The sequence below is a fragment of the Humulus lupulus genome, chromosome 4 (assembly GCF_963169125.1).
Source record: "Humulus lupulus chromosome 4, drHumLupu1.1, whole genome shotgun sequence".
NCBI lineage: Eukaryota > Viridiplantae > Streptophyta > Magnoliopsida > Rosales > Cannabaceae > Humulus > Humulus lupulus.
The window spans coordinates 247,459,192-247,485,212 of NC_084796.1; the positions used below are offsets into that span (position 1 = coordinate 247,459,192).

Sequence of the window (26,021 nt, forward strand, 5' to 3'; positions counted from 1 at the left end):
TGATACTGATGCTGAGAAGGCCAAGGATACTCCTCTTCCTTAAATCCGATCTCAGAGCAATCAGTTATCGGGGCTGCGTCCCCTCATTCTTATAACTATTTAAATTTGTGCCCACGGGGCTGACACAATTTCTTTAACTATTCCTTTTATATGCTTTACATTTCTTGGCTCGAAATATTTTGCATATTCTTACATTGATGAGCTAGTTATGTTTATTTAATTCATACAAACATAGTTTAGATTTAGGCTCGAAATTCGATGCATTCATGCATAGTTTATTCGAATTATCTACTTCCAACCTCGTTATTTATCAAGGTCGGACATTACTTTAACCATGAACTGAAAAGTACTTATATGGCATGTAATATGAATGATTTGGTTATATCTTTTTTAGTCACTTTTCCTCATCCCCAGTATTTTGGCTCCGAGGTTAAGAGTTCGAAACTATTTTTCTAAGATATTCCAGCCTCGACTTTGACTTATCTCGCAATAGGTTTAGGCTCCCATTTATCATCGATCGATAATTTGGCTGGTTTGTTCCAAACCTGTTGTGTTTGCACATCTGGTTGACTCCAAATATTTAGGTTTTTTGATGGTTCGGTTATATCCGAACTTATCTAAGCTCGCGCATTTGGTCATGTCCAAATATTTTATGTTTTTGATAATTCGGTTATGTCCGAACTATCTAAGATCGCGTACTTGGTTATATCCAAATACTTTATATTTTTGATAATTCGGTTATGTCCGAACTATCTAAGATCGCGTACTTGGTTATATCCAAATACTTAATATATTTTTTATTTTTTAAGCTGGTGGTATGTATACCAATGATGCCCCCTTAATATCCTATGAGAGTGACCATAGGTTATTAAATTAAGAGAGATTGCAAAAATAAAAATAAATTACATGTGACACAAAGTGGACCTTTTATTTGATGAAATTCAAAAACAAACTAATATAGATAGAAAATCATGGGTACAGGCAACACTTTTCCTATACTACTGATAATAAGGTCTAAGGTGTTCGCCATTCCATGCTCGTGGTATCAGGCTCCCATCTAATCTCGCTAGTTTGTATACCCCTGGTCGGATGACTGATTCTATCTGGTACGGTCCTTCCCAGTTTGGCCCTAGCACCCCAGCCGCTGGATCTCGAGTTGCTAAGAATACGCGTCTCAATATCAGATCTCCCACTCCGAACTTTCGATCTCGAACCCTTTTATTGAAATATCTTGTGGTTCGTTGCTGGTAAGCAGCATTTCTTAGCTGAGCCTCCTCCCTTTTTTCTTCGATCAAGTCTAGGGTTTCTTCGAGCTGAGTGTGGTTTGAATCCTGATTGTAAATTTGAGTTCGAATTGTTGGGATTTCGACCTCGATGGGCAACATTGCCTCGCAGCCGTACGCTAGAGAGAACGGGGTATGTCCCGTCGATGTCCGAGCTGTAGTTCTATATCCCCAAAGGACTTGGGGTAATTCCTCGGGCCATCATCCCTTTGCCTCCTCCAACTTTTTCTTTAGAGAACTCTTGAGAGTTTTGTTAACGGCTTCGACCTGACCATTCGCCTGAGGGTGAGCCACTGACGAAAAGCTCTTTATTATGCCGTTCTTGTTACAAAAGTTGGTGAATAAGTCGCAATCAAACTAGGTTCCGTTATCAGATACAATCTTTCTTGGTACTCCATATCGGCATACGATGTTCTTTACCACGAAATCTAGGATCTTTTTCGAGGTTATGGTCGCCAATGGTTCAACCTCCGTCCATTTTGTGAAGTAATCAACTGCGACCACAGCATATTTTACTCCCCCTTTTCCAGTTGGGAGTGAGCCTATGAGGTCGATGCCCCATACCGCGAAAGGCCATGGGGATGTTAACATGGTCAGTTCAGAAGGTGGAGCTCGGGGTATCGTGGCAAATCTCTAGCATTTGTCACACTTTTTCACGTGCTCGAAAGAGTCCGTTTTAATGGTTGGCCAGAAATATCCTTGGCGTATAATCTTCTTTGACAGGCTATGCCCCCCGGTATGGTCTCCGCAGAACCCTTCATGAATTTCTTCAATAATATTCTTTGCCACGGGAGGAGTTACACATCTGAGCAACGGCATGGAATACCCCCTTCTGTATAGATTTCCGTCCAGAATGGTGTAACGAGGAAGTTGATACATCAGTTTCCGAGCCTGATTTCGATCTTTTGGAAGAATTCCATTTTCGAGATAATCAACTATCGGGCTCATCCAGGTCGGCTCTGTCTCGATCATACACACATCTTCCTCGTCTGGCTCAGTAATGCTAGGTGCTGACAGGTGTTCTACGGGTACAACATTCAGCTCCTCATTTTCGGCGGAAGTGGCGAGCCGAGCTAAGGCATCTGCATTTGAGTTTTTTTCTCGGGGAACCTGTTCGATTGCATAAAACTCGAAAAACTCTAATGCGGATTTTGCCTTCTCCAGATAAGCTGCCATGTTTGTGCCACGAGCCTGGTACTCTCCCAAGATTTGATTAACCACGAGCTGGGAGTCGCTGTAGCAATGTATAGCTTTGGCCTTGAGCTCTTTTACTATTCGTAGTCCCGCAAGTAAAGCCTCGTACTCAGCTTCATTATTAGATGCTTTAAAGCCGAACCTTAAAGCAGAGTGGAATTTGCTCCCTGCAGGAGTGATCAGAATAACTCCTGCCCCCACTCCATTTTCATTTGACGACCCGTCGATGTAAAGTTTCCACAGCTCGTGGGCCGTGGTTGTTACCTCGTCGTCGGCTATACCGGTGCACTCCACTATAAAATCCGCCAACGCTTGTGCCTTAATGGTCGTTCTCGGATGGTAGGTGATCTCGAACTGTCCGAGCTCAACAGCCCATTTAAGGAGTCGACCAGACGCCTCTGGTTTAGACAAGACTTACCTTAGTGGTTGATCTGTTAGTACATGGGTAGGATATGCTTGAAAGTAAGGGCGGAGCTTGCGAGATGAGTGGATTAGACTGAGGGCGAGCTTCTCCATCAGTGGATATCTTGACTTTGCCCCCAGTAATCTTTTACTGATATAGTAGACGGGTTTTTGTATTCTCTCTTCTTCTCGAACGAGCACCGCGCTTATCGCGTGTTCGGTAGTTGAGAGATATAGGAACAGTACTTCTCCCGTCTCAGGCTTCGATAGGATGGGTGGTTCGGCTAAGTTCTTTTTGAGCTCCTGAAAGGCTAGCTCGCACTCCTCTGTCCATTCGAACTTCTTACTTCCTTTCAATAAGTTGAAGAATGGGAGACCGCGGTCCGTTGACTTCGAGATGAACCTGCTCAGAGCTGCCATCCTGCCAGTCAAGCTTTGAACATCTTTATGCTTCCGAGGCGAAGGCATATCGATCAGGGCCTTTATTTTGTCGGGATTAGCCTCGATCCCACGAGAGTTGACAATGAAACCCAGAAATTTTCCTGAAGACACCCCAAAAGTGCACTTCTGAGGATTCAACTTCATGTTGTACTTTCTGAGCACGCCAAAGCACTCTTCGAGGTCATCAACATGGTTCTTGTTAAGTTGAGACTTTACAAGCATGTCATCAACATAAACTTCCATGTTGTTCCCTATTTGCTCTGAGAACATCATGTTTACGAGCCGCTGGTACGTGGCTCCGGCATTCTTGAGTCCGAATGGCATGACATTGTAGCAGTAGAGCCCTTTATCTGTGATGAAGCTCGTATGCTCTTGGTCGGGGGCGTGCATGGGAATCTAGTTATATCCAGAATAGGCATCCATGAACGACATCAGACCATGCCCCGCCGTGGCGTCTACGAGCTGGTCAATTCTCGGCAGTGGAAAACAGTCTTTTGGGCAGGCCTTGTTGAGGTCCGAGTAGTCAATGCACATTCTCCACGTCCCATTGGGCTTCGGGACCAACACTGGATTGGCTACCCAGTCAGGGTAAAAAGCGTCCCTGATGAAATTGTTTGCTTTCAGCCTGTCAACTTCCTCCTTTAGTGCTTTCTTTCTATCCTCGTCCAGCTGTCTTCGCTTTTGTTGCTTTGGGGGAAAGCTTTTGTCTATATTCAATGCGTGGCTCGCAACATTTGGGCTTATCCCCACCATGTCTGAGTGTGACCATGCGAGGACATCCTGGTTTTTCTTGAGGAAGCAAATTAATTGCTATTTTGCCTCGTCTTGGAGGTGTTTTCCGACCTTTACCTTCTTCGAGGGTTCAGCATCGTCGAGCTGAACTTCTTCGAGCTCTTCCAATGGTTCGAGGTCAACTTTCTCCTCGATCCTTGGATCGATTTCTTCGTCAATTTCTAAAACCGTCCCATCCTTATTTTGTATGATAACGAGTGCTTGAGCGCTCATTTGTTTCTTTCCCCTCAAGGAGATGCTGTAACACTCCCTTCCTGCCAATTGATCTCCTTTCAATGTTCCGACCCCGCTCGGAGTTGGGAACTTAAGGGCTAGATGCCTCACAGATGAAACTGCCCCTAGCCCGACCAGGGCGGGTCTCCCGAGCAGTACATTGTAGGCAGATGGTAACTCTACTACCACGAACTCCATCATCTTGGTCACCGAGACTGGATAGTCTCCCAAGGTCACAGGGAGTTCGATGGACCCCATACAGGCGGTTCCTTCTCCAGAAAAGCCGTACAAAGTGGTTGCACAAGCCTTCAGGTCGCGAAGGGAGAGTCCCATTTTATCTAGTGTTGCTTTATAAAGAATGTTAACTGAGCTCCCATTGTCTATGAGAACTCGGCGCACTCTTTTGTTGGCAAGCTGCAGGGTGATGACCAATGGATCATGATGAGGGAACTGGACATGAAAGGCATCTTCCTCGGTGAAGGTTATAGGTTGGGTTTCAACTCTTTGGCTTTTTGGTGCCCTTGGTTCGGGTTCATAAGGAGACACGTCCCCTGTCTTCAGATCGTTCACGTATCGCTTTTGAGCATTTCTACCCCCTCCTGCGAGATGAGGACCTCCCGAGATGGTTATTACGTCCTCTCCATCTATCGGCGGAGGCCTGTCTTCTTCCCAAGATCGGGAGTTATTATTCTGTGCTGCCGGAAGTGCGGCTACTCTCTGGCTTGCAGTAGTCTGTCCAGTACTCTGGTTTTTGACATACTGCCGGAAATAACCTCTCGAGATCAACCCTTCGATCTCGTCCTTCAGCTGTCGGCACTCATCAGTTGTGTGTCCGGTGTCTCTATGAAACCGGCAATACTTACTGGAATCCCTCTTGGACTTTTGATTCCTCATTGGGTCCGGACGCCTGAAGGGGACCTGGTTTTCATTAGCAGGTATATATTTTCCCGAGACTCGTTGAGCTCAGTGTGTACTTTGTATACGGAGTAATACCTTTCTCCTTTCTTTTTCTTTCCTCCTTCAGCCTCGGGGTTATTTTCCTCGCTCTTTTTCCTCTTAGAGGGATTCTCTGAGGTAGGCTGTGAAGCTGCTGGGTCAGCCAAGGTTGAGGCGGAGTTAATGTTTATCGTTGTAGTTTCAGTTTGCGAGGTTGCTTTTAGCGTTGACCTCGCCTCCTCTACATTGACAAATCTCTGCGCCCGCTTGTTAAACTCGGTTATTGACCTCACCGGTTTCCCTTGCATGTCATCCCAAAGGGCACTTCCAGGTAACACACCAGCTCGGATGGCCATCAAGTGCCCACTGTCATCCACGTCTCGAGCTCGGGCGACCTCTAGATTAAATCTTGTCAGGTAGCTTTTCAGTGTTTCGCTCGGTTGTTGTCGGACGTTAGTCAAAGTGGATGCTTCGGGTCTAACTCCCATCATAGCCCGGAACTGCTTCTTGAAGTCTCTAGACAATTGATCCCACGAAGTTATAGAGTGTCTCTTGTACTTCTCGAACCAACTCTTGGCAGGTCCGGCCAATGATGTCGGAAACAACATGCATCTGAGCTCGTAACCTACATTACTGGCTCTCATAATAGTGTTGAATGTACTCAGGTGGCTACATGGGTCGGTTTTTCCTTCAAACGCTGGGACATGAGGAATTCGGAACCCTTGAGGAAACTGAGTGTTAGAAATATTAGGAGCAAATGGCTCGAGCTCCTCATCAGAGTCCTCGTATCGACCACTCCCTCGTTCATTCTTCAAAAGCCTAAAGGCTTTTTCGAGCTGATCAATCCTTTCTTGAACTGGGTCCTTATGTGGTGTCTGGAATTGATAGTCATAAATCGTGATCCCAGGCTCGCGTCTCCGTGAGGGATCTCTATGCCCATTCAGATGATTCTTTAGATCCGGATTTGTCTGATCTCCCTTTCCCCTGCTCTGATTCAGATGATTTCGCAGGTCAGGATGACTCTTGTGATTTCCAGTATTTTTATGACCTCGGTCGTGTTTACTGACGGACCTAGTCTCTCCGGACTCATCACTGGTGAAACTCATTGATCGGTCATTTCGTGGTGGATCCTTTCTACGTCGCCTCGTCTCCGCAATGCGAGACCGAGACGTCTGACTTCTCTCAGATGGTGCGCCTCTCCGCTCCCGGAATGTCTCCCTGTTTCCTTGTCTTTCCCCTGTACGCCCTTGATCCTAATTTCGATCAGGTTGAGCGTTTCTACGGGGAGGTGAAGGATATCTTACGAGAGACGGAGGGAACTGTATAGGCGACGGTGGTGGCCGCCCTTGCCTCGGCCTAGAGGGTCCAGAATTTGCCCGAGATGGGTCAGTCGCGTTCGGTGCACTACCAGGAACCTGAGTCCGAGCCTCAGCAGGAGCTCGGTTATTCTCAGTCCCTGCAGGCATTTCCACAGGTGGATTAGGCGGGACCCGAGCTCGGGTACTCCTCTGGGGTCTAGAATGAGCAGATGGCTCTGCTGGTGCCGGAAGTTGAGTCGGCCTCCTTGTGGCAGCATCTTTCCGTGGACGTCCACGGGGCCTCCGGGGAGGAACATGCACATCCCTCGGAGGAGGGACTTGGTTTTCGCGCGGAGGCGGGGGCTGAGCCACCTGCGCCTCTGCGGCCATCCTAGTCAACTCCTCATTCCGTTTGTTGGCTTCTGCCAGCAGCTGTTTCAGTTGCCGATTCTCCAATTCTACAATAGGGACATAACGCTCAGGATTGTAGTACATGCCCTCATCCCTTGGTTGTGGAGGTGGTCCCCGGGAATCAAAGGACCCACTTCTTTCATCAGCATCCGGGTTCTCCATTGGTTGTTTTCCAGGGCGCCTTGGGTAATTTTCTTCAGGAGTGTTCTGATTGTTTGCAGCCATGAATCTCTCAGGGATGGATGCTTAAGGCTCTCAATGAAAGCACCAAACTGTTGAGGCCGTTTTTCGTCAACAAATAAAAGAAGAGAGCATGTAAACAATTAAAGAAAATGGCCAAAAGAAATAAACGAATCAAACACACGATTTTTTACGTGGTTCAGCAGTTAAATCTGCCTAGTCCACGAGTCTCTGTTATTAATCTCAAGATTCTCTCTGAACAATTCTTTAGCATGAGTTCTCCAGAGTTTTCTCTCAAGGATCAGAATTTCGGTCCTTTACAATGGTGCATGGCTTCTCTATTTATAGAGAAGGATGCAGAGTACTATCCCACATATTTTGGGTAGTTACTCTTTTGTGAATAAAAATAAATGGCTTTAAATGCCTTTAATCAGATAAAAAAGAAAACGTCCCCGAAGACCAGGGAATGCATAACTGACTAAATAATATCCCACGATTCTTGGGAATTTACATCAATAAATGAGGATTACATCTCATGTTTACAATACTTGTAGATATTCAAGGTGGTTATAGCGTATCTCCAAGGCTTCAGCATCTCAGGTTTCATGTCATTGTGCGAGCCACTGACATCTCCCGAGCTAACATTGCTTTCGAGATAGTACATCGAGCTCAAGACCCATGCTCCGAAGTTCCTGAAGATGAAGGTGTTCTCGGAGCTACCTTTCGAGATCGAGATCATTTCGAGGTCACCGCATTCGAGGTCATATATCATACTTTGCATGCTCGATTTACAATCCTAGATCATACTCTAATCCTCACGAGACCGTTTATTGCGAACTCAGCTTTCGAGGTCATATTTGCTATGGCTCGAAATCTGGGTATAACAAATAATAATAATAAAACAAGAAATAAGAGACACATACCAATTAATAAAAGGATCCACAAGAAAATACTCCAAAAGTTTCTCCTATTTATTTTCTCCAAAAAAGAAAGCAAAATTAGTGAAACAAAAAAAATTATAACACATAAGAATACACATATAACATATACATATATATATACACACGTACATATATATACACATATTAATATACATATATATATACACACTCATACACATATACACATATATACACATATACACATGTACATATATATATACACATGACAAACACACATTTATATATATATACTTAACAAATAAAAACAGAAAATAAAAAACAAATAAAAAAAATTAAAATTAAGATAAATTAAAAAAATAAAAACAAAAAAAATTTGAAATCAAATATATATAGACGAGCTGGGTGTGGTGGGGGTATCCTCGCAGTGGCATTGGCGTCCTCCCGTTGGTGACAAGACCTCACGGTGGTGGGAGAGAAAAAAAGAGTGAGAAAGGGGAAACGGGGGGCAAAAACAATTTAGAGGGTCGAGTTTATGCTTTTGAAAGTTGGAGAACACATTAAGGGCATCAAATTTGAGTTTTTTTTTTGGGGGGGGGGGGGGGGGGAAGGGGGTGGAAATACGGTTTTCAGAGAGAAATATGCAGGGAGGCGGCGACTCTAGGGTTTTGCTCGAGAAAAATGCAGAGAAAGAAATGAAGAACACGACATCGGGCTGGGGTATTTAAAGGACTATTAGCGGCGACATATGTCGCCGCTAATGTGCACACATATCGCCTAAAAAATTAGGTGGGAAAATTCCCACGTTTTTGTTTGAAAATTTTTAAAATTATTATGGGCGAAACGTGTCGCTACTAATAATCAATAAAAAATTTAGGTAAGAAATTTCTCACATTTTTTCTGAAAATTTTCAAAATCATTAGGGGCAACTAATATTACAAAAGTTGCCGCTAATAATGATCCATATTAAAAAAATTGTTTGCGATAATATTAGCGGCAAAATGCGATTTTGCCGCTAATAACAACATTATGAGGGGCGATTTTAAGTCACCGCTAATAGTATTGCTCCTAAAAATCATTTTTCTTGTAGTGCATGGGCATGACTGAGGCTATGTGCCAATAATTCCAAATTATATCTCTATATTTTATTAAATAGTATAAAATACTGTCTTGAACTCATTTTTAGTCAAAATTGAGTTTAACAATACAATAATACAAAATTCAAAATTATTGACTGAATTTTTAGTCAATGAATTGAAAGAATTGAACTAATGAATTTCGGTAAACTGAATGAGAAAAAACGAGGACTTTAAAAAAATATAATGGACCGAAAGTGTTTTGTTGGAAGAAATTAGACTAGGTGCCCACTTTTAGATAACTATTTTAATTTTTACCTATTTATTAATCCTCTTACTTTTATACCAGGTTTATAATGAATGTTTCCATTATATCCTTTCTCTACACAAGGTGTCCAGGCATGCTATAAAAAAATTTATCAATTGTAGTTGCCAAGAGTCGAACACATGTCACCTTGGATAGTATAAGAAGCCACATAACCATCATATCCAACTCTTTCTACTATTAATTAATAGCTTTAAATAATATTTAATAACAAAGAAATACAACAAATACATAGTTAAATTAATAGCTAAAAAAATTATACATTTTATTTTGTTAAGCCTAGTAGTATAACTTTTAAGCCTTGTTGTTTAAATTTAAAAGAATCATGATTTAAATTTTAAGTCTTGTGGTTTAAATTTTAAAAAGTTGTAGTTTAAATTTTAAGTCTTGTAGTTTAAATTTTAAAGACCAGTGATTTAAATTTTAAGGTGCCGTGATTTAGATTTTAAAGGATCATGGTTTATATTTTATATGGTCGCGGTTTAGATTTTAATTGCGTGGTTTAACTTTTAAGCCTTGTGGTTTATATTGTAAAGAGTTTTTGTTTAAATTTTAAGCTTTGTGGTTTAAATTTTAAAAAGTCATAGTTTAAATTTTAAGCATTGTTTAAATTTTAAAGAGTCATGGTTTAAATTTTAAGTCTTGTGGTTAAATTTTAAAGATTATTAGTGATTTCAATTTTAAAGAGTCGTAGTTTATATTTTTAAGGATCATGGTTTATATTTTATACGATCGTGGTTTAGATTTTAAGCCTAGTGGTTTAACTTTTAAGCATTGTGGTTTAAATTTTAAAAAGTCATGGTTTAAATTTTAAGCCTTATGTTTTAAAATTTTAAGCCTTGCTGTGGTTTAAATTTTAAGCATTGTGGTTTAAATTTTAAGCCTTATGGTTTAAATTTTAAAGAGTCGTGTTTTAAATTTAAAGGCTAGTGAATTAAATTTTAAAGAGTCGTGATTTATATTTTATATGATCGTGGTTTAGATTTTAAGCCTAGTAGTATAACTTTTAAGCCTTGTGGTTTAAATTTTAAGGCTTGTGGTTTAAATTTTAAAGAGTCATGATTTAAATTTTAAATGATCATGATTTATATTTTATATGGTCGCGGTTTAGATTTTAAGCCAAGTAGTTTAACTTTTAAGCATCGTGATTTATATTTTAAAGAATCGTAGTTTAAATTCAAGCCTCGTGGTTTAAATTTTAAAAAGTTGTTATTTAGATTTTAAGTTTTGTAGTTTAAATTTTAAAGAGACGTTGTTTAAATTTTAAGTCTTGTGGTGGTTTAAATTTTAAAGAATTGTGGCTTAGATTTTAAGATATTATGATTTATATTTTATATGGTCATAGTTTAGATTTTAAGTCTAGTGGTTTAACTTTAAGCCTTATGGTTTAAATTTTTACAAGTAACGGTTTAAATTTTAAAAAGTGATGATTTATATTTTAAGCTTTGTGGTTTACATTTTAAGAGTTGTGGTTTAGATATTTTAAGCCTTGAGGTTAAAATTTTAAAGGGTCGTGGTTTAGATTTTATGTCTTGATGTTTATATTTTAAATAATTGTTGTTTACATTTTAAGATTTATGGTTTACATTTTAAGCCTTGATTTTTACATTTTAAAGAATAATTTTTCATAGATTGAATACATTCCTATAAATATAGTTGTCACACATATATATGACACACTACAAGTAGAATGCATATGTAATTTAACTATAATGTGACACATATAATACATATTACAACAACACTTAGAACCATGCGCTCAAATAAGAGTAATTTGGGAAGTCTCATGATAATAATGGGTAAAGTTCAACTAAATATATTTAGTGTCTAATTCTAGTTAACTACTCCTAAGTGGATAGTTGTCAACTTTTCTCGTTTTTATGTGGTTAATAAAACTTAGGCATTTGAGATATTTTATTTATTAAAATATTGTAAAGTACAAAGAAATAGAGTTGAGATTTTATTTATTATCGCGTTCGTGTCTGTGCGACTTTATTTTTAGTTATTTGTTTGCCATATGTCTGTTCTCATTTGATTAGTTGGCCATTATAGAGGGTGTTTTTTTTTTTTATCAAGTGTTATTATTTGGTACTTTAAGGACATTTTATAGATGGCTAGTCATTGATACTCTATAATACTTATTAAATTTAAATATGTGATATCCGATATTGCACAACTAACAAATTGTTATCTTTTTTATTTTTCTCTTCTGCTATCTTTGCCAATGAAGTTTGGTACCCCTGCCTTTGAAGGGGTTGCAAACGGCCAAAGAAAAAAAATTAAAAAAATCATTACAACTAATTTCAACACCATATGCTTAATAAACTGGTTTCACAATCATAAACTCAGCAACGAGGTACATGAAAATCTATATCTAGTAATTTGTTTCACGAAAATCTTTTTAAAGGTTTCGCATTTTGGCTATATGTGTAATAATATTTTTTTGAATAATATTAAAAATATCTTCAAATATAAGAATTATTTGAAAAATACCACAATATTCAAATTCATTTTCAAAATATCATATTATGGCTATAAAATTACCAAACTTACCAAGTTTATATTTATTGTTTGCAAAATTATAACACTGTACATTTGTGTTTTAAAAAATACCATCTGATATATTTTTATTTGTTAAACTATTTCTCATATATATTTAAAAACTAATCTCCTTTTTCGGATATTATTCTCTATAAGGAAAATGAAGTTCCATAATTTAAAAAAATAGCTTCCCTCACTCAATATTACACAAAATACCCAGATCCAAGAAATTATAAATCAAATCAAGAGTGAATGAGATTTTTCATTATAATAACATCACACTTTATAAAAACTAATGTGCAAAGGAGTAAAAGTAGTAACTCAAAATCCAGATTACAAATAATTGACTGTATGCATATATATATATATATATATATGTGCGTATATAGAAAGAAGCTGCTCACAAATTTATTAGGATCATCAATCGATGCCTTTTTTTTAAAAAAAAAAGTATATAAATTTTGATGGAAAAAGAATAATAAGAGTCCAATTAATGTAGTGCTGAAGGTCCATTATATTTGATCTCATATATATATATATATATATATATATATATATATAGATCATCCTCCTCTAGGATAGATAGTGTAATAGGTCTGAATAAAGGACATACCAAGAGCCAAAAACGCAGCCACAAAAGTGACAATCGTCCAAGGAGTACTGAAATGTTCGTTCAAGACTTGAGCTATCCAAGTCAGGCACTTGTTGTGGTAGTGCTTCTCTATTTGGCTTATCACCTCCTCGTACGCCTCAGGATTTGGCACCAAAAATCTGCCCATCTCATTAAAAAGTTGTGCCACTTCTTTGTCACAGCCAAGAAGGTTGTGGAGTACGTGAGATGATCTCAACTCTTTCACATCGTTGGGATAATCAATGAGTGAGTCTAAGAAACTTATGTAAGATGACACTTCGTACTCGGTCTAGGTATTGTCTGGACACATTTCAAAGGCAATCAGGTTCAAGAATTTAGGAGCCATTGAGTCGTCTACTGTTATTGGTGGAAGTTCTAGTTCAGCTGAGAAGAGACTCGAAGAAAATTTTATGTCTTTTAAAGAGCTACTCTTGCTCTGTTTTAAGTTGATTCCGGCTACCTTGAGATCCATCACACTACGAAAAGTTTGTTCTTTTTTCTTTTCCTCGGCGGAGTTCTTTTCATCAGAACTCTTACCTATATTATATGGAAAATTTAAGTTTGGATGTTTGATAAATGCTATTATTTTAAAAAAAAATGCTAGACATATTATTTGGATCTTGACAAATTGTGTTTTGAATTTTATGTTTTGTAAAATAATTCAAATAGATCATTAAACCTAATTTTGATCAAAAAATTTTTGAACTAAAATCACAAATAATTCACTAAACTAATAACTCAAAACAATAACTATAATTCTGCCTAACCTTCAATTTTTTGTTTATGAAAATGGGGTGTAGATCTATTTAAACCATTTACAAAAATAGGGTTAAAAAAGTAATTTTATAATATAACATTATTAAAACTTTAGATCTATTTAATGAGACAAAATACAATATAAACCTTTAATGATATATAACATTAATATTAACAGAGTAAATATCATATTTTCGTCAGTAAACTATTGGCAAAGACTTTGGAATATAAATAATATGACATTAAGTAAAATTTTATGTCCGCCGCTGGCAATAAGTCCTAGGTATATTATATGATTAAACAATTAATACGTTTGAATTTAATATTATATGCAAATGAAATAGAATCTAATGATCTAAAAGGGTATACTTTTGCATGCTAATAATATTAAAAAAGAAGAAGAAGAAGAAGAAAATTCATGACTTTTGAAATATTTAAATATTAGAGATCTTACCCGTGCTATGTTTAGGTTTATCCAGAGATGGTGGTGAAAGGAGTTTGTTTCTGAGTTGTCGAGGCAGACAAGCTAATAGGTATGTGTAGATGCATGAATTTGACCTTTTATTGCCGTAATGATAAGATTGTTGAAGGAGTGCCAAGCGTAGAAAATCAAGAAGATGAACTGGCATCTCCTTTGGAGAGACCATCATAGGCTTGCGATACTTCTCAGGTGTCAAAACATTCAAACTAACAAACTGCAGCATGATCGAGCCCTGCAACTCCTTAGAGAATTCCTTTTTCGAATTGTCCATCAACAGTTCAATTCTTCAGCAGTTCAATTCTTTCCATTACTTTTCTGTAAAGGTGGTCGTAGGATTGGTGGCCGCTGTTTTCGACGAACTTCGCTGCGAAGAGAAACTTGAAATGTTTCTCTGCAAGCCGGAATTTGGGGTTGCCATGGTGAATAGGGCCTATTGATATCCACTTTGGGTCGTAGAGCATCTCCAAGCTCTTCTGTTCATCTCTAAGCACCTGAGGAACCTTCTGTATCTTCGGTTGTGGGAATTTGTCGCGACCTGATAATTTCCTCTCCCCTGGTCTCGGCGGATTGGTCTTTTCTCTCATCAACTCAGCACTTAGCTTAGAACTTGCTGATTTTATTTTCTCATTGACAAATTCTTCGGCAACTGCATTTCCCTCAATTTCACTTACCATTTTTTCCATGTGATGAGCTTTGTAAAGATAGGAAATGATGATGATAAGGTTTCGTATAAGTGAGCAGTAGTGACCGTGTATGTATATAATATTATGTATGTGTGTGTGTGTCTATATATATGTGTGTATTTGTGTGCATGCATATCATGCATTTTCATAGGTTACTATATATATATATATATATATTCTTAGATTAAAGAATCAAGGTTGGTATAAGAGAAAAAGCACGAAATTGGCTAGCCTACTTATAGATGCACTTTGTTAAAACATACGCATTACTTTCATTACATTGGTTAAAATTCCAACATAAGCCTCTCCATCTTTTTCCTTTAAGGACATTAATTTTATACTTCTTTTGCCTAACTGTGTTTTCAAAAAACGACAAAGTGCTAGGCTAGGTACCTTATTTGACAATATTAATAATCACTTTTGAATATTAACATTTCAAAAAGAGAATTGTTAGGTGCCAACAACACAAGTAGGTGCAATCCAATATCTGGTCCCATATATTAGAATTTAATAACTATTATGAAGTATCGCTAACCAACCATAATGTGTCATCTCATGTGGTGTTGGACACCTTAAGATGTCAAATAGCAACACTCTTTCCAAAAGACTTTGGAACAATTACTCTAATATATATATATATATATTATTCTAAAAAAATAAAGCCACCATATATACAATATAAATTAAAACCTTTTAATTACTATATATGTAGAGAAAAAAAGAGTGAGAAATGGAAAATGGGGGGCAAAAACAATTTAGAGGGTTGGGTTTATGCTTTTAAGGGTTGGGGAACACATTAATGGCATCAAATTTGAGTTTTTTTTTTTTTGGGGGGGGGGGGGAGTGGAAATACGGTTTTCGGAGAGAAATATGCAGGGAGGCGGCAACTCTAGGGTTTTGCTCAAGAAAATGCAGGGAAAGAAATGAAGAACACGACATCGGGCTGGGGTATTTAGAGGACTATTAGTGGCGATATACATGTATCGCCTAAAAAAAATTAGATGGGAAAATTCCCACGTTTTTGTTTGAAAATTTTCAAAATTATTATAGGCGACACGTGTCGCCGCTAATAGTAAAAAAAAAAAAATTAGGTGAGAAATTTCTCACGTTTTTTCTAAAAATTTTCAAAATTACTTTGTTGCCCCTAATATTACAAAAGTCACAGCTAATAATGATCCATATTAAAAAAATTGTCAGCGATAATATTAGCAGCAAAACTTTTTGCCGCTAACAACGGCATTATTAGGGGCGATTTTAAGTCACCACTAATAGTGTTGCCCCTAAAAATCATTTTTCTTGTAGTACATGACATGCCCGAGGCCATGTGCCAATAATTCCAAATTATATCTCTATATTTTATTAAATAGTATAAAATACTCTCTTGAACTCATTTTTAGTCAAAATTGAGTTTAATAATACAATAATACAAAATTCAAAATTATTGACTCAATTTTCAGTAAATGAATTGAAAGAATTGAACTAATGTATTTCGGTAAACTGAATGAGAAAAAACTTTAAGGACTTTAAAAAAATATAATGGTCCGATTACATCTCCCACCGTAATATAAAAAAAAAATCGTTTTATACGGTATGTGTAATAAATTACAAAAAATACGAGAGCCCCAACAGTATATATATATATATATTGACCTTTGTTTTAATTTTTTTTTGTCTTTGAATTCAGGCATATACGGTTTTCCCAACCATTTTTTTTACCTTTGTTTTAATAATAAAAGTAATAATAAGTATAGTTACTACCTTCAATAAAATAAAATAAAGTAGATTAATTTATTTTTATTTAAAATAAGTGTATTTATTAATATTAAAATTAATATTTATACAATTACTCAAAAAATAAATAAATATTTATACAAGTTACAATATGTTGTTAATTAAAATTAATATTATAATATAATATACAGTTAAAGATAATCACAATATTATTATTCTTTATAAAAATATTATATATATATATTTTAAATCATAGCTAGTCAAATCTCAACACTTAATGTTAAAATAAAATCATAATCTAATCTAAGTTTCAAGTTTTGTTACAAAGATATATTTAAAGTTAAAAAATTAGTTCTGTAAATCTTTGTAATAATCATGTTAAATAACTTTATAAATATTTATGTAAATGTGAGTTACAAAAATAAACTTTTTAGTTGTAAAATTAGTTTTGTAAATTGTTGTTACAAAAATGTAAAATTTGTTTTAAAAAAATATTGTATTTCACTACTATATTCAATAAAGTGTTTTATAAATAATTAATATCTTAAATTTATATTTTTAAGTTGTATAGCATAAATATGTTGGTTCATATAATTTTTGGTACAATATTGTAACAATATGGAAAAGTATAATATTTTTATGTATATTTTGTTTATGATTTCTTAACACTATAAAATATTTTTGTAAATGTTAGTTACAAAAATATATTTCTTAGTTGTAAAACTAGATTTGTAAACCATTGTTATAAAAATAAAAAACTTTAGTTACGAATCTGTTTGTAAGTTTTATCTAAAAAAAAAAAAAAATCTTCAATTCTATTACTGATTTTGTAAATATTATTTACAAACATGTAACAGATATTTATAAGTTTGTAATAGATATTTACTAGTTTGTAAACGTTGATCACAAAAAATTGTATTTTACAGCTTTTATTTATGATTTTGCCACTACGTATTTACACTTTTGTCATTCCATGTTTTTATCCAAAAATTTCGTAATTTTGTAATGTACCGTATTTTTCAGATTTTTTTAACTTTTAGTGCATTTTTGTAGATTTCCCAAGTGTTTTTATGTGGTTAATAAAACTTAGGCCTTTGAGACTTTTTATTTATCAAAATATTGTAAAGTAACAAAGAAATAGAGTTGAGACTTTATTTATTATCCAGTTCGTGTCAGTGTGACTTTATTTTTATTTGTTTATCAGCCATATGTTTGTTCTCATTTTATTAGTTGGTCATTATAGCGGGTGTTTTTTTTTAATTGAGTGTCATTATTTAGTATCTTAAGTACACTTTATAGATGGCTACCCATTAATACTTTATAATATTTATTAAATTCAAATATATGAGATTTGATATTAGATTGCACAAATAACAAAGGAATTTTTTTTCATAAATATAATTTTTTAGCCATTAATATACAAAAATATGGTAATTAAACTTTTTTTAGTTTGTATAGACAAATTTAATTAACAAAAACAAGATTATGGGAAAAAATATGGCATAATAATGATTTTTTTACAAAAATATGGGGAAAAAATCCCATCGAAGGGAATACAAGTTTTAAAAAACTATAAAATAATACTTGTAAAAAAAGCCATATTTTTAAAAACTTTATTAAAAAATCCATATAAAATGTAATTTTCACAATAACTGAATTTTTTCATAAATATGATATTTTTTATTTTTCTCTTCTGCTATCTTTGCCAATGAAGTTTGGTGCCCTGCCTTTGAAGGGGTTGCAAACAGCCAAATAAAAAAAAATTAAAAAAAATCATAACAACTAATTTCAACACCATATGCTTAATAAACTGGTTTCATAATCATAAACTTATTAGCAACGAGGTACATTAAAATCTATATCTAGTAATTTGTTTCACGAAAATCTTTTTAAAGATTTCGCATTTTGGCTATATTCAAATTAAAAATATCTTCAAATCTTTTTAAAGATTTCGCATTTTGTAATTATATATATTTTTTGAATAATATTAAAAATATCTTCAAATATAAGAATTATTTGAAAAATACCACAATATTCAAATTCATTTTCAAAATATCATATTATGGCTATAAAATTACCAAACTTACCAAGTTTATATTTATTGTTTGCAAAATTATTACACTGTACATTTGTGTTTTAAAAAATACCAGCTGATATATTTTTATATGTTAAACTATTTCTCATATATATATTTAAAAACTAATCTCCTTTTTCGGATATTATTCTCTACAAGGAAAATGAAGTTCCATAATTTAAAAAATAGCTTCCCTCACTTTATATTATCACAAAATACCCAGATCCAAGAAATAATTATAAATCAAATCAAGAGTGAATGAAATTTTTTATTATAATAACATCACACTTTATAAAAACTAAAATGTGCAAAGGAGTAAAAGTAGTAACTCAAAATCCAGATTACAAATAATTGACTGTATGCATATATATATATATATATGCGTATAGAAAGAAGCTGCTCACAAATTTATTAGGATCATCAATCGATGCCTTTTTTAAAAAAAAAAGTATATAAATTTTGATGGAAAAAGAATAATGAGAGTCCAATTAATGTAGTGTTGAAGCTCCATTATATTTGATCTCATATATATATATATATAAAGATCATTCTCCTCTAGGATAGATAGTGTAATAGGTCTGAATAACGGACATACCAAGAGCCAAAAACGCAGCCACAAAAGTGACAATCGTCCAAGGAGTACTGAAATGTTCGTTCAAGACCTGAGCTATCCAAGTCAGGCACTTGTTGTGGTAGTGCTTCTCTATTTGGCTTATCACCTCCTCGTACACCGCAGGATTTGGCACCAAATATCTGCCCATCTTATTAAAAAGTTTTGCCACTTCTTTGTCACAGCCAAGAAGGTTGTGGAGTACGTGAGATGATCTCAACTCTTTCACATCGTTGGGATAATCAATGAGTGAGTCTAGGAAACTTATGTAAGATGACACTTCGTACTCGGTCTTGGTATTGTCTGGACACATTTCAAAGGCGATCAGGTTCAAGAATTTAGGAGCCATTGAGTCATCTACTGTTATTGGTGGAAGTTCTAGTTCAGCTGAGAAGAGTCTCGAAGAAAATTTTATGTCTTTTAAAGAGCTACTCTTGCTCCGTTTTAAGTTGATTCCGGCTGCCTTGAGATCCATCACACTACGAAAAGTTTGTTCTTTTATGTCTTTTGAAGAGCTACTCTTGCTCTGTTTTGAGTTTATGTCTTTTGAAGAGCTACTCTTGCTCTGTTTTGAGTTGATTCCGGCTGTCTTGAGATCCGTCACACTTCGCTTACGAAAAGTTTGTTGTTTCTCCTCGGCGGGGTTCTCTTCGTCAGAACTCTTACGTATATTATATGGAAAATTTTAGTTTGAATACTATTTAAAAAAAAATACTAGGCATATCATATTATTTGTAAAATAGTTCAAATAAGTTCTTAAATTTAATTTTGATTAAAATTTTTTAAACTAAAATCACAAATAATTTATTAAACTAACAACTCAAAATAATAAATATAATTCTGCCTAGTAATTATCTTATAATATTTTTTTTTCATGAAAATCGGGTGTAGATCTATTTAATTACAATATAAAAAAATATAAACCTTTAATAATATATAACATTAATATTAACAGAGTAAATATCATATATTCGTCTGTGAAACTATTGACAAAGACTTTGGAATATAAGTAAAATTCTATGTCCGCCGCTGGCAATAAGTCCTAGGTATATTATATGATTAAACAATACGTACGTTTGAATTTAACATTATATGCAAATGAAATAGAATCTACTGACTGTACTATAAAGTCATGACTATATCTAAAACAGTATACTTTTGCATGTTAATAATAATTAAAAAAAAGAAGAAAATTCATGACTTTTGAAAGATTTAAATATTATAGAGATCTTACTCGTGCTAGTTTTTGGATTATTATTATCCAGAGACCGTGGCGAAGTGAGTTTGTTTCTAAGGTATGTGTAGATGCATGATTTTGACCTTTTATTGCGGTCATGATGAGATGTTTGAAGGAGCGCCAAGCGTAGAAAATCAAGAAGATGAACTGGCATGTAGTCCTTTGGAGGGACCATCGTAGGCTTGCCATACTTCTCAGGTGTCAAAACACTCAAACTAAGAAACTGCTTGATCGAGCCCTCCAAATTCTCAGAGAATTCCTTTTCCGAATTCTCCATCAACAGGCTCAGGACAAGGTATGGGATTTGATTCTCTAACAAGAAAAAATCGTGTAACACAAAAGCAACCTGGTCATTTTTAATCTCAAAATGTGTCATCGACTCATCCTTCATAATGCTGTAAATGAATTGGAGTGTAAAACATCCATCCAAGAACAACATCCACCCCAAGGCCTCATCATCCTTGCCATCTTTACGATAATACTCCTTGAGCACCTCATCATCGAAACATAGCTTCAGCACCTTAATATTTTCCATTACTTTTTTGTAAAGGTGCTCCTGGGATTGGTGGCCGCTGTTTTTGACGAACTCTGCTGCGAAGAGAAACTTGAATCGTTGCTCTGCAAGCTGGAATTTGGGGTTGCCATGATGAATTGGACCGATTGATATCCACTTTGGGTGGTAGTACGTCTCAAAATTCTTCTGTTCATCTCTAAGGACCTGAGGAACCTTCTGTATCTTCGGTTGTGGGACTTTGTCGGGACCTGATAATCTCCTCTCCACATTGGTCTTTTTTCTCATCAACTCATCAATTACTTCATGTAGTTTAGAATTGGCCGATGCTACTTCCCCATTACCAAATTTGAAGTCAACTTCACTTCGCTCATTTTCACTTGTCATTTTTTTGAAAGTGAATTTTGTAAAGATAGGAAATGATGATATGAATAATAAGTTTTAATATAAGTGAGTAGTGAGCACACATGATGTATTATGTATATATATATATATATATATTTGTGTTTGTGTGTGAATGCACGTATCATTTTCCTAGTTTATTATTCTTTGATCAAAGAATCAAGATTGGTATAAGAATAAGCACGAAAATATAATTATTGAAGACATTTGGAATTTTACCTCTTTTGCCAGTTTGGCATTTGTTGTACTCTTGTTCAGAGAAACACTCTTAGGAATTTTTACAAGTACAACCAGCTAGCTAGCACTGTACCTGTATGCACTTTGTTGAAACTTACGCATTAAAATAGCTAACTAATGTTAGTTTAAAAATTAATCTAGATACATAACAAGTTTAATGCGGAATAAATAAATTATTATATAGAATTTAGAGGATCGAAATTGTATACCTCCAGCCATTGATTTAGAACGAGTACACGAGCTTCCAAACTCGTAGTGAGCTTGAGGATCGGTACTCTATATTTATAGAGTGAGACCTACTATCAGAGTCTCTACCACAATTACAGAGGTTGAGATATTCTCTCAACTTAATTAAGATATTCCCTCTATTTAATTAGGAAATTCAAATTGAGTTTAACAAATAAATGTTGACCATTAATTTTGATATATTAAATGAAAAAAAAATCAATTAGTTGTAACGTATTGATTTTTAATATATATCATAAAAAATATTCCAACATTAGTCAGCATTTAATTAATGTATAACTTAATTCCAACGATTATCATTGTTAGATAATAAACACATGAATCAGCAATAGGTAGGGGTGGCAATTCGTGTAAACGTGTCAGATTCGTGTCGACACGATTATGACACGACACGATTAAGGTAAACACGAACACGACACGATTATTAAACGTGTCAAAAATACGAACACGAACACGACACGATTATTAAACGGGTCAACACGACACGAACACGATTATGACACGATTAATGATAATTATACGAAAAAAATCATAAAACCTATGTAAAGTATTCGTGTTATCGTGTCTGACACGACACGATTATTAAATGGGTCAACACTATTATGACACGACACGATTAAGGTAAACACGAACACGACACGATTATTAAACGTGTCAAAAACTCAAACTCAAACACGAACACGACACGATTATTAAACGTGTCGTGTTCGTGTTTACCTTAATCGTGTCGTGTCGTGTCGTGTCGTGACCCAAATTGCCACCCCTAGCGATAGGTACTCTTTTTATGGCAAGTATTATCTTCCATGTATTACAATACATTTATTACATAACAATATAATTTATGTGGCTATGTACTTAAACAAATAAACCTTGGTACCTGTTCAATTGTTGGCACTGGTACAGGTGGCGCTTCGAGTACATTGGTACCTGTAGGGATCTGCTGTTGTCTCAGGAGGTGGAGTTCTTCTCCCTGCCTCAATACTGTAGCCTACAAATCTGTAAATAACTGCTACCAGTTTTCAGGAGCTGGCTGTGGAATCTGTCCCTGGTCATTCTCCTGACCCTGATTATTATTCTGGCCTTGATCACTCTGGCCAGCTGGTGAATCTGTCTGTCCTGGATTCATTCTTATCAACCTATACCTTGTTGAAACAATAGTCAATACGGCCAGTCAGGTAGTGATAACTAAACATCTTGTCGCCTTACGATCCAAGAACAAGCAGATAATTATCATATTCCATAGTCATACAAATATACAAATAGATACATGATTATAACATTTAGTACTTAGCATGTATCACATAATAATTCACAATCAACAATGTTAATAAGCATGTTCCAGCAATTTCAGTACTATTTAGCACACGGTTGCTGAAAATGCAATATTCAGGGCACAGGTTTAACATGGTGTCTCATGTAAACAGGTAAAGCATTTATAATATATTTAAGCAGTTAAGTATATAACCACATAAATAGTTACCCAACCATGAGTCGAGCTTGTCTTCAGTGGTGAGTGTACATGCCTAGCCAGTCTATAGGAACCCTAAACCTTGGCACGCTTTGACACCAAGTTGTAACGCCCTGGTTACTCCAAGACCGTTACGGTGAACGTTGAACCGTGAATTTAACTCGCTAACCGAGTTCTTTGGTTAAAAGCGTGCTTCCAGGTGTTAATAATAGGTTAATGTGGAAAACAAATCAAAAGGAAATGCTATATTTTATTTAAAACATAAAACTGTTCATGGGCCCACAAAAGCGTACACAAGTTATTTACAATCCAAAATGGTCATTACAGTTTGAAATTTACAACCCGCCGACCTAAGCGGCAAAAAAAAAGGGTAAACCCCCTAATTCCCCTGTGAACTCCTTGGCCGTGGTGGTCAAGCGACCACATATGTACACATCACCACCTAAGCTCTCCACTCAAGGCTGGGTGAGCTTTTCTTTCCCTTTACCTGCACCACATAGCACCCATGAGCCAAGGCCCAGCAAAAAAACTCAATACTGCTTGTAAATAATATTAAATGATGATCATTATAATCATATAGAGCTTATAGCCCCGAACAGATGAGTGATTTAACACTTGAGGTTCTGTTAATCATACTGAGGCTTATAGCCTTAATCAGATGAGTGACTGATGAGTAAGTCACTAGCTTAAACAGATGAGTGACTGTTGAGTAAGTCACTAAAGGGCTCGGCACCCATAGCCATGTGACTAAACCGTCACTGGGGCTTTCTGGCCCTGGCTCTAAGTAACTAGTCTTTGGCTAGACAAGCGCTTTTTTAATATTCATCGAACTTGAGGTCGGTCCGGCATTAATGCTCATTTGAGTCACTCAATGCAGATGGCGATTAGATCTAATCTTTATAGGCTTGCGTTAAACACGCTAAGACCATCCTTGACTTATGAGTCAATACCATGTGACCAGTGCTCAGTATTACTGCCGAACTTGACAAATTAGTCACAGCTTCACAATTAATTCTGACACCATTGCTAAACCTGACTAATGAGTCAGTGCCATTCATAAGTAAGCAAGATTTGCTAAGCATTTGGTATGCAATTCATGTCCACAAACACTCAACATGCCTCAATAATAATCACGCATGTCATATATGGGGTGCAGTTTTCTTACCTCTGGTTCGAGTGAGAAATAGTAAAAGAACAACCCTTGAGAACAATTAACCTTTTAGTTCCTTAACGGTCACATGGTCATAACCCATTATGGGATTTCATCAATAAACTGAGTAACAAAGGTTCTCGAACCAAGACCTAGCCTCCGAGACATCGAATCCCACTAAACAGGGTAGTAGGAACGATCCCGAGGCCTAAAATTGAGTTCCCATGATCAAAACACTCATTTGGCCTCAAAAACCCTCATGAGCCGCGGCCCCAAAATCCTGAGCCGCGGCCCCCAGCCAAGCCAGGAGCAAGCGTCGCGGCCCCCAGCACGCACAACCTCCACCGCCCTCAGCACCCAACTTGGGTCGCGGCCCCCACTCGGAAACCAGCCATAACTCCGTTTTCTCATCTTTTAAACCTTCCAAAAACATACCTAAACATCTCCAAATCCAAAAATCAAAGTTCTCAAACATCCCAATGATCCAAAATCATCAAATCCCGAGGCTCAAACGAATAAAAAACTCATCGATACACAAAATCCAAATCAAAGCTTAAAAACTCAAAATCTCAAAACTTAAAGCTTGGATTACCTTTGATTGGGTTGTTTCTCGTTAAATCCTTCGGTCAAGAAGCTTCTAATTTTTCCTAGGATCGCTATGCCTCGATCCTCGCTTGATTCCGACTCCTAGAATTCAAGATTTCTTCGAAATTGCCACGAACGGTAAAAAGAACTAACGGGAGAAAGAGAAAGGTGTTTGAACGTAAGTTTCTGTCTAACAGACTACTTCAAGCTTAAGTAACCTCAAATAAATCCTAATGCTCGGGGTCCCAAAAACACCCATGGGGACAAAATAGTCAAAACTCCCAGAATTTCCTCCTGATCTCAATAACTCCCAATATATCATCAAATAAACACTCTCATTATCCAATACCCCAATAATTGACCCCGTTATGACAAAACCGCTAATTTGCAATATATGACCGTCTCATGCCGAATAGCTCGAATATATCCCCATAATAATGGGATCTCATCCATAAATCACAATATGCACCAAAATACACAAATATGCCCTCAACGGGCCAAATTACCAAAATTCCCTAATAATCAAATGTGGACCCACATGCATGCATTTAACACCATATTATAATATAATTCACATAAACATGCATATAATCATTTAATGACATAATAAAACAATTATGGCCCTCCCGACCTACTAATCCAACCATTAAACTTCATTAGGGATTCTGGGCATTACAGGTAGATTAGGTGTCCACTCACCTGTAGGTGTAAAGACCTAGCATCTGTATACAGGAAGTGTTCTAAGCCTCCCCCTTATGGTGGTTATCAGGTCTGGCTACCCGGTTTAGGATGTCAGATTTTCCATGGTGGGTAACGGGAGCTAGAGATCTAGTGGACGATGTGATGTGCACTTGTAGCTATGCTCTTATGATTATTTGTGATTTCTCTCTATTTTGGTTTATACATGATGATATATGTTTTGTTTTCAAAGCTAACCATGCAGGGGTTTTATTAAACTTTTGGGTCCATAATATTAGTTGCTTTCCTACCGAGCTTTATAAGCTCACCCCCTATATCTCTCCCATTCCAGGAACCCAGTGATACGAATGTGGAAGGTGAATTATTAGTGGAGCCAAGGTGTTTAGTGTAACTCCCATTTCTTTCTACAAATGCATTATAACAGTTATAAAAAATAATAAGAGAAGATATTTTTATTCATACTTTTGAGTGCATTACAATGCTAACCGAATGCTAGAGCTATTAAGTAAAGTGGAAGAATAACTAATGA

The 26,021-nt window shown here is 36.0% G+C and overlaps 2 protein-coding genes across 2 annotated transcripts; both read right to left on the reverse strand.

Annotated features, from left to right (window-relative positions):
• Window positions 1-12,807: 12,807 nt before the first annotated feature.
• LOC133829514 (uncharacterized) lies at window positions 12,808-14,636 on the reverse strand. The gene is made up of 2 exons (XM_062259225.1): window positions 13,833-14,636; window positions 12,808-13,159 (listed from the first exon to the last, which is right to left on the reverse strand). The coding sequence occupies exons 1-2, from the start codon at window positions 14,128-14,130 to the stop codon at window positions 12,912-12,914; spliced, it is 546 nt and encodes a 181-aa protein (XP_062115209.1). The 5' UTR covers window positions 14,131-14,636; the 3' UTR covers window positions 12,808-12,911.
• A 4,256-nt stretch (window positions 14,637-18,892) lies between these two features.
• Window positions 18,893-21,092, reverse strand: LOC133833147 (UPF0481 protein At3g47200-like). Its single transcript, XM_062263402.1, has 2 exons — window positions 20,343-21,092; window positions 18,893-19,618 (listed from the first exon to the last, which is right to left on the reverse strand). Exons 1-2 carry the CDS (start codon window positions 21,090-21,092, stop codon window positions 18,893-18,895), a joined length of 1,476 nt encoding a protein of 491 aa, XP_062119386.1.
• Window positions 21,093-26,021: the final 4,929 nt, after the last annotated feature.